The sequence below is a fragment of the Manis javanica genome, chromosome 13 (assembly GCF_040802235.1).
Source record: "Manis javanica isolate MJ-LG chromosome 13, MJ_LKY, whole genome shotgun sequence".
Classification (NCBI taxonomy): domain Eukaryota; kingdom Metazoa; phylum Chordata; class Mammalia; order Pholidota; family Manidae; genus Manis; species Manis javanica.
The window spans coordinates 55,874,105-55,886,115 of record NC_133168.1 but is presented as its reverse complement, the minus strand read 5'-3'; the positions used below and the strand labels follow the sequence as shown (position 1 = coordinate 55,886,115).

The 12,011-nt window shown below is 38.3% G+C and overlaps 1 protein-coding gene across 1 annotated transcript in view; it reads left to right on the top strand.

The window, feature by feature from the left end:
* Positions 1-12,011, top strand: part of IL20RA (interleukin 20 receptor subunit alpha) — a 35,020-nt gene that overhangs the window by 9,666 nt on the left and 13,343 nt on the right. The window contains exon 2 of the mRNA XM_017681300.3: positions 10,042-10,177. Within this exon, the coding sequence (XP_017536789.3) occupies positions 10,042-10,177 (136 nt within the window). The remainder of the gene's footprint in view (positions 1-10,041; positions 10,178-12,011) is intronic.

The following is a 12,011-nucleotide window of genomic DNA, read 5'->3' as shown; positions in this document are numbered from 1 at the left end:
GCCGGGAGTTCCCCACAGCGATTCTTTTTAATATCTTAGTGGTCTCAAATGGTTTGTCTTTACCTCTTGTTTTTTCTTTTATCTTTTCCTTTCTGAGGCAGGTTATCAAGTAGCAGAGACTCTAACCCACATTCGAATCTGCTTTTCCAAAGTTACTATGGTATTCATTATCATCATACTTTATTATACTTTGGAGATCACTAAATGTGGACATAATCAAGTCCCTGCTCTAAAAAAGTTAATTTCCAAAAGGGAAGGGAAGACATTCATATAAGAGATGAACTGATTTTCTAATGAACAATGAGACTGACATATACAATTAATAATGGAATCTTCAAAATAGGCATTTTAGAAGGCTACACACAAAAATCTCCCAGCAACGTATTTCTTCACTTCCTTTCAGACTTCCAGGTACAGCCTAAAGACAGCAGTCAGAATACCATCAAGTGGCGAATCTTCATCTTGGCAAATCTTTAGTTTTCAAAAGCCTTGAAAGCCACTTACAACAAACTTGGGAAATCAACCTGGGAAATGTTATGTTGGGCAAAAACAAGGTGTGACTATTAAAAAAAAATGAGATGGAATTTTGTTTGCATGTTTCAAACTACGTGTGAAGATAATTGTAGCTAAAAGGAGTATGCCCCAAATGCCATGAGCTGAGCAGTCTCATGGGAATAATTATAAAACCTCCCGAGGGAACTACTTGGAAGATGAGCACTCTCTTTGATGAGTGAACATCAATATATTTATTTTTAAAAGTAGTCTCTACCGTCCTACTTGCTATCAAACAACAACATCAGTATTCAAAAACATGTTTAAGCACATAGATTTACTAATTGAGGTGTGGCTCTAAAGATGTAACACCACTTTTTTTGTATGACTTACGCATCACTCATCCACATAAATGTTCACATACCTGGCAGGAGAAGCATATATTGATGGATTGTGTCCTAGATTCAGAAAATATCTGCTTCACAAGAGCAGGACCTTCTGTTTCTGTCCTCCCCTAGTGCCTCAGTTTCTTTTTCTAGCACACAGTATGTGCTGTGAATGACATGATGGTGTACAGTTCCTCCAAGAAAACCTTCAAATGAAAGAAATACTTGGATTTTCCTCCTTGAATTTCTTATATCTCTCCTTAGAGGGCAATCATCTGTACCATGTAAAATTTATAATGATCATACAATGCCTTCTTCCTCCCACAACACTGTTCTTTGGAGCACTTCCTAAAGACAATAGGTGAGTAACTTAGTAGAGAGAGCCCTGGTATTGTCAGAACACCTGGGCTCCAGCAATCTCTGAATGACTGGATAACCACTTGGGCATTTATTATTCAGCTGTAAAATGAGATTACTGCTGTGGAGGACAGTACCGATCTAGTGATTACTTAGCTCTTTCTTCGTGCCACGCACTATTCTAAGAGCTCTATATAAACAATCTTATTTAATCATCCCAACAAACCTATAAAGCAGGCTTTTAGTGTTTCATTTTACAAGTGAAGAAATTGAGGTACAGAGGTTAAATAACTTAGTTAAGGGTGCACGGCTGGTAAGTGGTAGAGAGCAAGGATAGGCCCCAGTGTGGCTCTAGAGCTCTTGTTCTTAGAACCTCTCTCTGACCTACTCACATAAACAATTACCGGAAACCAATGGGATAGAGTGGGTGGTAGTGCTCTGTATAACATATAGAATTATTACAGAGAAAACTAAAGTGCTGTAAATGTACAGCAGTGAGAGGACAAAGAAATAATAATGAAGTAATAGTGGGGTGGTAGTTAGGGGAAGATAATTGAGATCAAAGGAACTGATGGTATTACCAAACCATGCTCTCTCCTTTGCAGAAGACAACTGTGTACCTTTGCTCAGGTAAATAGTTTCTGAGTGACATTTTAAGTGCTGTTTTGACAGCTTACTTTTTAAGGGCATTTGATATATAATTAGGGGGGAGAGGAAGAGAGAAGAGTTCATGTATTTCAAGAGAAATAGTTTATAACTTGAAACGAAAGAAAATATGCCTTTTCTTTCAGCATGAAGAGGTTAGAACAATGCTTCAGAGAATCTGTTTGAAGGTAGCAATACCGTTTGGCTCTCTTCAGTGATGGTCAGGATGAGTTAGGTACAACCTTTTCTTCCTGAAATTGGTTTATCACCCTCTGGGGGGTTTTGTACATCAGTTCATTCTAAACCCAATAGAAAACTCATTCAGGAGGTGGATTTTTTTTATTTTTTGTTCTTATAAGCATATCAAGGTATTTCCTATTTCAAAAGACACTTGGAATATGTAGCAACCACTTGCCATGACTACTACTCCTTCCTTAAAAAGCATCTGTCAAGTATCCTGACTCTGCTAATCCCCTGTGTATAATAAAAGTTTGCCAAGGTGATTTCAAGCTATTAAGGTTGGGCAGTTCAGGCTTTTCCACCTTCATTCAGACACTCGTATGAATCTGGGTCCTGCCCTGTCTCCGTGATTTATGTGAGCCCCACTGATCTCTGGTTAGTCCAGTTCAAAACCATTTATTTGCCAGCGAAGACATTTATTTGCTGGGAATACAAGAACTTTTGTAAGACATGGTACCCAGGGTCAAACAGCACAGACCCTAGTGATTCCTTTGCTCCAACTTCAGAAGGACAGTGGGGTGGGAGAGGGAGATGTGCTGAGACTTTCTCTGGGCAAGACTGCGCAGGGCTTCCTCAGTGCTGAGCTTCCCTAGTTAGTCATGAGCCTGAGAAATTCAAGTGGCCCCAAAGGGGAGTCCCCAGAAGTGGACACATGGATTGTTAATCCTCTTGCCATGCGGTTGTTTTCCTCCCCAGCGGCTGAACGTACTGTCCATAATGGGAGAGTGGGAGGACTTCGCCCCAAAAGAGAAGGGTTGGGTAACCACGAGAATGATTACCTTAGCTGTAGCTCTTTGTGAGTTCACTCTGAAAACCTCACCACTTTTTACTGGTGTTCATCAGGCATTAATGCATGCATAAGCTTCTTTCACAGTATAAGGAAGTGGAAATACCTTTTACTGTCAGGTATATAAAAGTGCAACATTACTAGACAGTGACTTTAGCATCAGCTTTGAAGCCACTAGGAAAATGTCACCTACCATTTTGCTACACCAGAGACCTGTATACAAAGTAACTCTGGGAAACAATGTAGCAACCACATTTTATAAAACTACATTAATGAAGTTGTCATAGATTTTCCCATTTCAAATGTCACTTATCTATTCTCTTCCCACTAGGAGGACTCAAGAGTAGACATAGGACTTCTTCCTTATGGTGTATAACATAGATGAAGCTGGGCTAGACTTTCCCAAAGGCCAAGATAAAACAAAAATAAAATAAACACTAGGAGGAGACAAAAATCCAAATGATGTAATTTACAAGATATAGTTAACTAAACATTACTTGGAAATGCATTAAGTGGACACTTCCTTGCCAACCCCTCACAACTTTGTTAGCACAGAGGCCATCTTAAATACCCACAGTGCAAAGTCCACACCCTAGTCAGGGAAGCCCCACGGAATGCAGAGGTCCTGCCCCTTTCGAAGGTCTTCTCAGTTCCATTTTTCTCTTCAGAGACCAGCCTCTTACCCAGGTGACAGTCGTCTGGTTTGCCCACTCCCTGTAGTGGAGACCATGCATATCCCATACGACATCACAATATCATGTCATGAAAATAGTACAAGCAGATATTGATTAAATGGATGCATCCATGGAGGAATGGTATAGTATCTTTTAGTTCCGAAAGATGCTATAGGACGAGGGTACCAATACAGCAGGGCAAGTTAGGGAGCTGCAGGTCATTTGGTGTGGGTGATGAACATGGTTATCTTTGGCAGAATTGCAAAAGGGGAGGTTGGACCACACCATGCAGAATGGTGTGTACCAAACCAAAGTTTTAATGGTATAGCACTCCCAGAAATAAAACAAGGTGTACCAATCCAATTGTTTTATGATTTGGGATGTGAAATCAATGGATCATCAGAGACTCAGAGTTGTACTTACAGGCCATAAATCTATGTGAACAAAAATGTTTTGTTACCCATAAATTAGCACATGACTCCTGGTATCAACATGGGTGTGACACATTTTCACTTGGGTGTTGATTAAATTATCTTATCAGTACTCGAGGTTAGAAAACTGACTTATCTCAACTGGAATGTTTGTTGAGGAGTGTCTTTCTTGGTTACTGAAACTTGAAACAAACACGGTGCCTAAAAGCTTTGCAAAGATTTTTAAACCACAAGAAAATACTAGTTATAAATTGTTTTTCTTCTTCAGGTGTGCTATTTCTCCTCCTTAAGAAAGGTACTTTGCATCATCAAAACAGATAAAAGGGCCAGTGTTCCTTGATAAATCTTCATCTGATATTTTAACTTTCGCAACACAGCAACTCTCTTCCTGGCGAGACTCTTGCAGCTCTGCTTCATCAGGAGATCCTGGTTACTGCTTAGAAAATAGAGCTCTGAGCTGCCCACCCATCTCCATACGCACAGCCAGCTTCTGCGTGCCAACCCTCCTCCCTCACTCATATCACTGTAATTGTGGTCTTCGCAGTATCTCCAGGTCTGTTCTTACCCCCAGCCAATATTTTTCTCTCCTCAGTAGTGAAGTAATTCGTTTAAAATATAAATAGGCTAATGGCTTCCCCTGCTTAAAAGGCTTCAGTACTTTCCAGCTTCTGCATGCCAGCCCTCCTCCCTCACTCATACCACTGTAATTGTGGTCTTCGCAGTATCTCCAGGTCTATTCTTACCCCCAGCCAATATTTTCTCTCCTCAGTAGTGAAGTAATTCGTTTAAAATATAAATAGGCTAATGGCATCCCCTGCTTAAAAGGCTTCAGTACTTTCCCACTGAATTTCAAGTATAATCCAGTCTTCCCAGGGTTTACAAGGATCAGGGATCCACCCCCTTGGTACTTCCTCAATGTTATCCTGGCCATTCTCCTCTTCCTCGCTTTTTTCCAAACACTTTGATCTTTGTAACAGTTCCAAGGTCACTGTCTTTTTGGATGGGATTTTTCCCATCTCGGGGGTGTTTGCCCGGAACCCTGGCCTCCCTGCCCCACAGCTGACTCCCAGGACCCTATCTAAGTAAGTTCTGTGACCCACACTGTTCCAGCCTTGTTCCCTTTCATAGCCTGATCATCAAATTTTTAAGTATGAATTTGTTTATTTTTTTACTTGTCTATGGTGTCTCTCTTCCCACTAGCCTCCATAAGGGCAGGAGTGTATCTGTTTATCCACCATTAGTATCCACATGGTAGCACCTATATTTCTTTCCTGGGACTGCTGTAACAAAGCACCACTGTGATTTTCTCATGGTTCTGGAGGCTGGAAGCGTGAAATCAAGGTGTTGGCAGGGCCACGCTCCTTCTGAAGGCTCTAGAGGAGGCTCCTTCCTTGCTTCTTCCAGCTTCTGGGAGTCCCAGGCATTCCTTGGCTTGTAGATGCCTCCAATTCTACCTTCAGATGGCATTCTCTCTGTGTCACTGTCTTCACGTAACTGTGTCCTTATGAAGACACCAGTCATACGGGATTAGGAGCCCTCTCCACTCAGTAGGACCTCATCCAAACTAATTGTATATGCAACAACCCTCTTTCCAAATAAGGAAACATTCTGTAGTACTGGGGGTTAGGATTTCAGTATCTTTAGTTGAATGGATAAATAAAATGACTCTTGAACTGGTATTTCTCATTTATACAGTTGGGACTGATTGCAGTGTATTCTATATAGGAGACAAAGAGCTAAAGCCCAAGGCCAAGGCAAAGTATTTATCTCTATTGTTTTACTTACTTTCAAATTAGTAGAGGGCCTGTACTCAGCAACTAAACAGATACCAGAATAGACCCAAACACACTCTTGTAGGACTAGCTACCTACCTTCCTAGTTACCATGTTACCTGGGGAATGTGTTAAAGTAGGAATAGAGTTCCTACTTGCATTCTCTAGGGTCAAATATGGGCAAAATCAAACTATTCTGGAAGAAAAAGGAATGGGCTTTCTACTACAAGATGTGGTGGGATCCAAAACAATGTAATGACCAGATGAGTATCTAATTTTTTAACTTAAATTATTTTATTTATTAATATATATTAATATCAGTCTTGCCTTATCTTTGTTTAAATTCAACTAATGAATAGTCTGCAAGGGTAGCAAATGAGTGAGAAGGTTAAGAGGATGGGTTCCAAACCTAGTCTTCCACTTACTCACTGTGTGGACTTGTGCAACTTACCTAACTTACCTGTGCCTCAGTTTCCTCATCTATATAGTGGAGATGATATAAAAGTACCTTCCACTGAGCTCTGTGAGGATTGAATAATTTATATAAAGCATATAGAATAATGTCAGCTGCATAGTAAAGATTCACTAAATGATGGCTACTATTTTTGTTATATGCTAGCCAATTGCCTAACCTCAACAAAATACTATAACATGTAAAGATTTTCACAATATTTGTCATGATTTTAAGTCTTATGCAAATTGAGTTTTATTCATGATTTTAAGCCTTATGCAAATTGAGTTTTATTCACATACTGTGTCTACTATTGAATCTCTCATTCTGTTATAAATGGATCCCACTCAAGATTATTTTTAATGATACCTAAAGACCTCTTGTGTCCTGCTGAAATTAGAACTAACCCAAGGGAACAAACAGTCCTTATAAATCTTTGCAGAAGGGTCAAATCTCACCCTTAGTAAGAACCATCTATCTGCACTGACCAAAGATAATCATTAAAATTCCACAATTAACAAAAATTATAACTGATACAAATAAATACATTGTTCACAACTTGCAACAATTGATAAATATTCATTTCTGGAAATAAGATTTTTACAAGCAGAAAGACAAGTTGTCAAGAAAGAGGACTATATGCTTTGATAAAAAAAGAAAGAATGGTTCAGAAACTAGCAGGCCATACATAACAAGATCCAAGAGAGGAAAAGCAAGATATAAGTCACAGTGTCTTTTATAATATAATCTTAAAAATTATGTATTATCACTTCTGTCATATTCTATTAGTCACACAGACCAACCCAGATACAGTATGGGAGGGGGCTATACAGGCTGTAAATGCCAGGAGGAGGGAATTACATACACATTTTACAACATTTATAATGAAATATATGCCCTTTACAAAAAACAGAATGTCATGATGAAAAAAATTGTTTAATGTTTTATTGTTATAGTCATATTATTAATTCCCCCTTTTTAACCTATTATTACCAGAATTTGGTAACATTTTGATAATCGATACAGCATTTCTAGAGTATATTAAACAATTACACATTAATCAAAATGTCTGTTGAATTAATGAACATTAATGATTGACAGCACATTCCAGAATATAGTTCATTTCAGAAGAACAAAATTACTTTGTTTCCTCATGGCAGTGCCCAACAAAACTAATTTTAAAATGAATAATCCTTTTTTTTCAAGTTGTTAAAATTTTTTGTGATATTTTAGGCATCTTGAGAGTTCAGTCAATTGTTTACTTATATTAAAGATGAAAAGAAACTGATGTTGTAGAAGATAAACATTTGTGTAGGTTAAACACTGAGAAAATATTCCTGACCTATAATATCCAAGATAACTTGTGTTTTATATCTCCAAACTGAAGTTGCCACAAAGCAGAATATTCTAGTTCCCTCTCAGTTAGTTCTGTAGAACCTTGTTTTGGCAATGTCTTCCGTCTTGATATTATAATGCACAGTCTATTTTAATTTAAATTTTTACAAGATTGTAACCACTCTGCACATGTTAGTGTTATCTAAACATATAAACCCCACAGCATTTTACATCTGCAAAGATCCTTGGAATTTTTTTATGTTAAAACTGTTCCTCACTTTGAAGGGTTGGGAAATAACTATATTTCATGGCACTGTCTCCCCATATTCTCTGTTGCATCTGAAATTAACTTAATGTACTCAAATTTACCACCTAGTGATAACACAGAGCAGTATTAAATCATTGATAATTATTCGCTTTATGTGATCTCCAGAAAAAGCTAATACCAGTTGATACACAATAGTTTCAAAGAGCTAGAAAAATAGAAATCAAAGACAGACTTGGGCAGGCTGTATCATTTTGAGATCCTTTCTACTCTTGCCACACACATAACCACACAGTGATCAGCTGATAGTCCTACTCTTTGAATACTTAACTTTCTTCTTAAAAATAAACTGAAATACTTAAAAAAATGATGAAGGTTAAAGATAGGAGTCATTACAAATAACATATGCACACACAAAAACACACTCAACTGCCTGTATTTTGGTTTCTGTGTCACATGTTAAAGAGCTTATTTTGGCTTAGAATCAGGGTCATATTACAAAATTTAACCCTAAAGTAGAGAATTTTTTTCTTTCTTTTCATTTGACTTGAGAATTACAATACATTGTATAAAGCTAATTTTAGCCAAGGATTATTCCAAGGATAAAGCTAATTCCTTTCTCTGACATTAGTCCTGGCTAATTTATAAAAGAATTATGGGACTTAGTCAAGATCGGACCAGCATTCAGTGCCTGAGTTAAATTTTATTTCCTAAGTTTGATTTGCATTATGAAAATTTGGTGTTTTTCCAGGTTCACTGACTAGAATATGCATATTTATGATACAAGATCTTCATAAAATATGATTGCTTATTACTCAGTTCTTTGTGATCTCTCCAATAGTTTAGTATTCTGATTCTTATGTTTTACCACTGGATTTTTTCATTTATTTTAATTCAAGGATCATCCTTGTTTTCTTTTATAAGAAACTATCCTTCACTTTCCTTTTGTCCTTTTCTAATTTTTTCATAGTTTCTCAATTCTTTATCAAAATCTCTCCACAAGATTTCTACAAATCAATCCTCTAGGATACACTTTTTCTTCGAGTACAGTTATATGAATTTATCCATGTTTAATTGAATAAACTGTCTTCTTTCACTGATTCCTTTTCTAATCATTGCTTTATTATGTACTTTAGTAAAGCTAGCCCCAACTCCAACTTCCAAAACTCTGACTTTTCAGAGGCATCTAATAATTTAGATATAGATTGTTTCAGTTATCTGCAGGTACATAACAAACTACCCCAAGATTTCATGGTTTAAAGCAACCATTTTCTTATTTCCCACAATTCTGAGGTTTCACTGGGGCTCAACTAGGTGGTTCATCTGCTTTTCTTATTTGGAGTCTCTCGTGCAGCTTCAGTCAATGACTTTGGTGTTACACAGTGGCTTCATCCTGGCTCCTTGGTTGGGAATCTCTACTCAGCTGGGATACTGGGGCAACTGAATCTCTCAAAATAGTTTCTCCAGCAGAATAGCCCAACATTTTATCTAGCTAAAGCATAATATACAATATTATATTGGTTTCAGGTGTACAGCGTAGTGGTTGGGCATTTATATGCATTATGAAATGTTTGCCGTAAGTGTAGTTATCATCTATCACCATACAAAGATATTACAATATTATACACTGTATCCCCCATGTTGTGCTTTTCATCTGCATCACTTACTTATTTAATAATTGGAGGTTTGTACCTCTTTATCCCTTCACCTGGTTTGCCCATCACCCCACCCACCTACCCTATGGCAACCACCAGTTTGTTCTCTATATTTCTGAGTCTATTTCTGTTTTGTTTGTTCGTTTTATTTTTTTGATTCCGCAGGTAAGTGAAATCACATGGTATTTGTCTTTCTCTGACTTATTTCATGTAGCGCAATACCCTCTAGGTCCATCCATGTTGTCACAAATGGCAATATTTCACTCTTTTTCTTATCAGAGTAGTCCAACTTCTTACATGACAGCTCAGGGCTTTCAAAAGGGCAAAAATGGAGGCCCCCAGGCCTTCTTAAGGCTCACTCCCAGAGTTGCTTCTGCTACATTCTGTTTAAGTGAGTCACAGGGTCAGCTCACGTTCAGTTTGGGAAGAAATACACAGGGTATGAGCCCTGGAACATGGCTCCTCAGGGGCCGTATCTGGAGACGAGCTACCACAGCGATGTTTTCCTTTTTCTCCACTAAGACCTTGATTCTACTTTACTCCTTTTTCAGTTCCCTGTGTCTCGGGTAGTTTGCCTAAGCCTACAAATGTCACCTTCTTATCCATAAACATGAAGAATATCCTACAGTGGAGTCCACCAGAGGGCCTGCAAGGAGTTGAAGCCACGTACACTGTGCAGTATTTCATGTGAGTTGGTTCTGTTCCTTTTGGCTCTCTTAGGAACACAAGACTCAGAGTCCCATGATTAAATAAGCATTTTAAAACAAGAAAAGCTTTATATATTTCATGTTAAATTTTCTTGCTATGTTGTTAGACCAAATCAGGAAAGTTTCTTCACAGAGCCAGAGGCATTGGGTACTTGGGCAACAGGAAGTTATTACAATGGAGAAAAGAAGTTGGTCAAAATATTATTCTGAGGCTGAGCAAGCAAGTAAATCCATCATCTCTGAATCGTCTAAACTTATTGGGATTATAGACATTTTTAAGTGAAAGTGAAATTGAGTGCAGGTTTTTTCCAATTAGCTGTTCCTATGAAAGATAGTTGTAAGTGGACATTTTCCCTTTTCAAGTCTCCCTCAAAAGTCATTGTAAGCAAGAAGGAATGCCAAACAGACAGACATGGCCATCTTCAAAGAAATGAAGGAAATGGCCACAAGCCCAAGGCACAGACTCTGAGCTTACAAGTCAGATACTATGAACTCTGAAGGAAAACAACCACAGATGCTGAAAGGAAACCTGTATCTTCTTGAGTGCCAACAGTAGAAGATATTTTCCAAAGAATAAATGGTCACAGTACTGAAAGGTTTGCCTAACAATCTAACGATGTGACATCTAAGGATTTCTGCCACCAGAAATTGAGGAAATGTCCCCATAGAGCCCCAGTTTGGTGCCACAGAATGTCAGAGAAAGAGGAGCTGAAAGAGAAATCAGGTTCAAGTGGCTTATCCATTGTAGAGACCCACCCACAACGCAGGGAGAACCCTGGAGTGAGATGGGTGTCAGAGGAATGATGGAGGTAAACATGGCTGTGACACAGCCCCAGGAGGCTGTGACCTTTAGGGTGTGCCAGGAGCCACAGCAGTCTCCTACAGTCCAAAACCTGAGGGTGGATAGGCTCCCTGGCAAAGAGAGTGATATGATTCCATGAACAGGCATGTGACTGACCCCCACTCCTACCCATTTGCCTAATACTCAATAAACAGCCAGCCCCATTCAAAGAGTCATAATCTTCACGAATCCAGCACAGCACCTCTCCATAATTACTGGAAGGGTAAAACAAACAAACAAACAAACAAAAAATCACAAGTTAAAAGTTCCCCAAAAGCCTTCTCATAGAAATAGGGGAAAAATTCAGACAAGTAATTGTCCATGGTTCAAGTCTAAAAAAATATGATCTCTAATGGTAAAGCTCAGAGCAGAGGTAACAAAGAAGAGATTCTAAGGTAAAAGGGAGAACTCTTTTTTTTTTAAGTGGTCAGAGCTTAGGAAGAAGAAAATTTAAATGTTATACAGAGATAAAGAACCTATTATCACCAACTGATAGCAATAATTGAGAAGGTAATAATATCTGGAATTGCATGTCATAAATATATGACATGTCAAGAAAAATGTAATAAAAGCAATAGGAAGACATATCCTGGTGAAGTTACTGAACTTTAAGAAAATGAAGTGATTTATGACCATCATAGCAAAAGCAGGACTCAAGTGGGGCGGGTGAGTATGGGTAGGGTAATTTCTGTCTGGTAACACACAACAGGAGACATGATATATCTTCCAAGGGAAAAACGGGTGTGACCTAAGACTCCTATTAAGTTCAACATGTATTTTAAGCAGGTGGGAACTCGTGACATCACTCACCTGAGACCTTCAGGGTAGGAAAATCATTCACTAAAGATGATATCCAGCTGACAGAGAGAGAAAGATGAACCTGAATGAAGAACTTAGTAATGACAAGATTATGGCAAAAAGACTGGTAACATGCAATGAAACCATCTAAATACAGAACCACGACTAAAGAGTG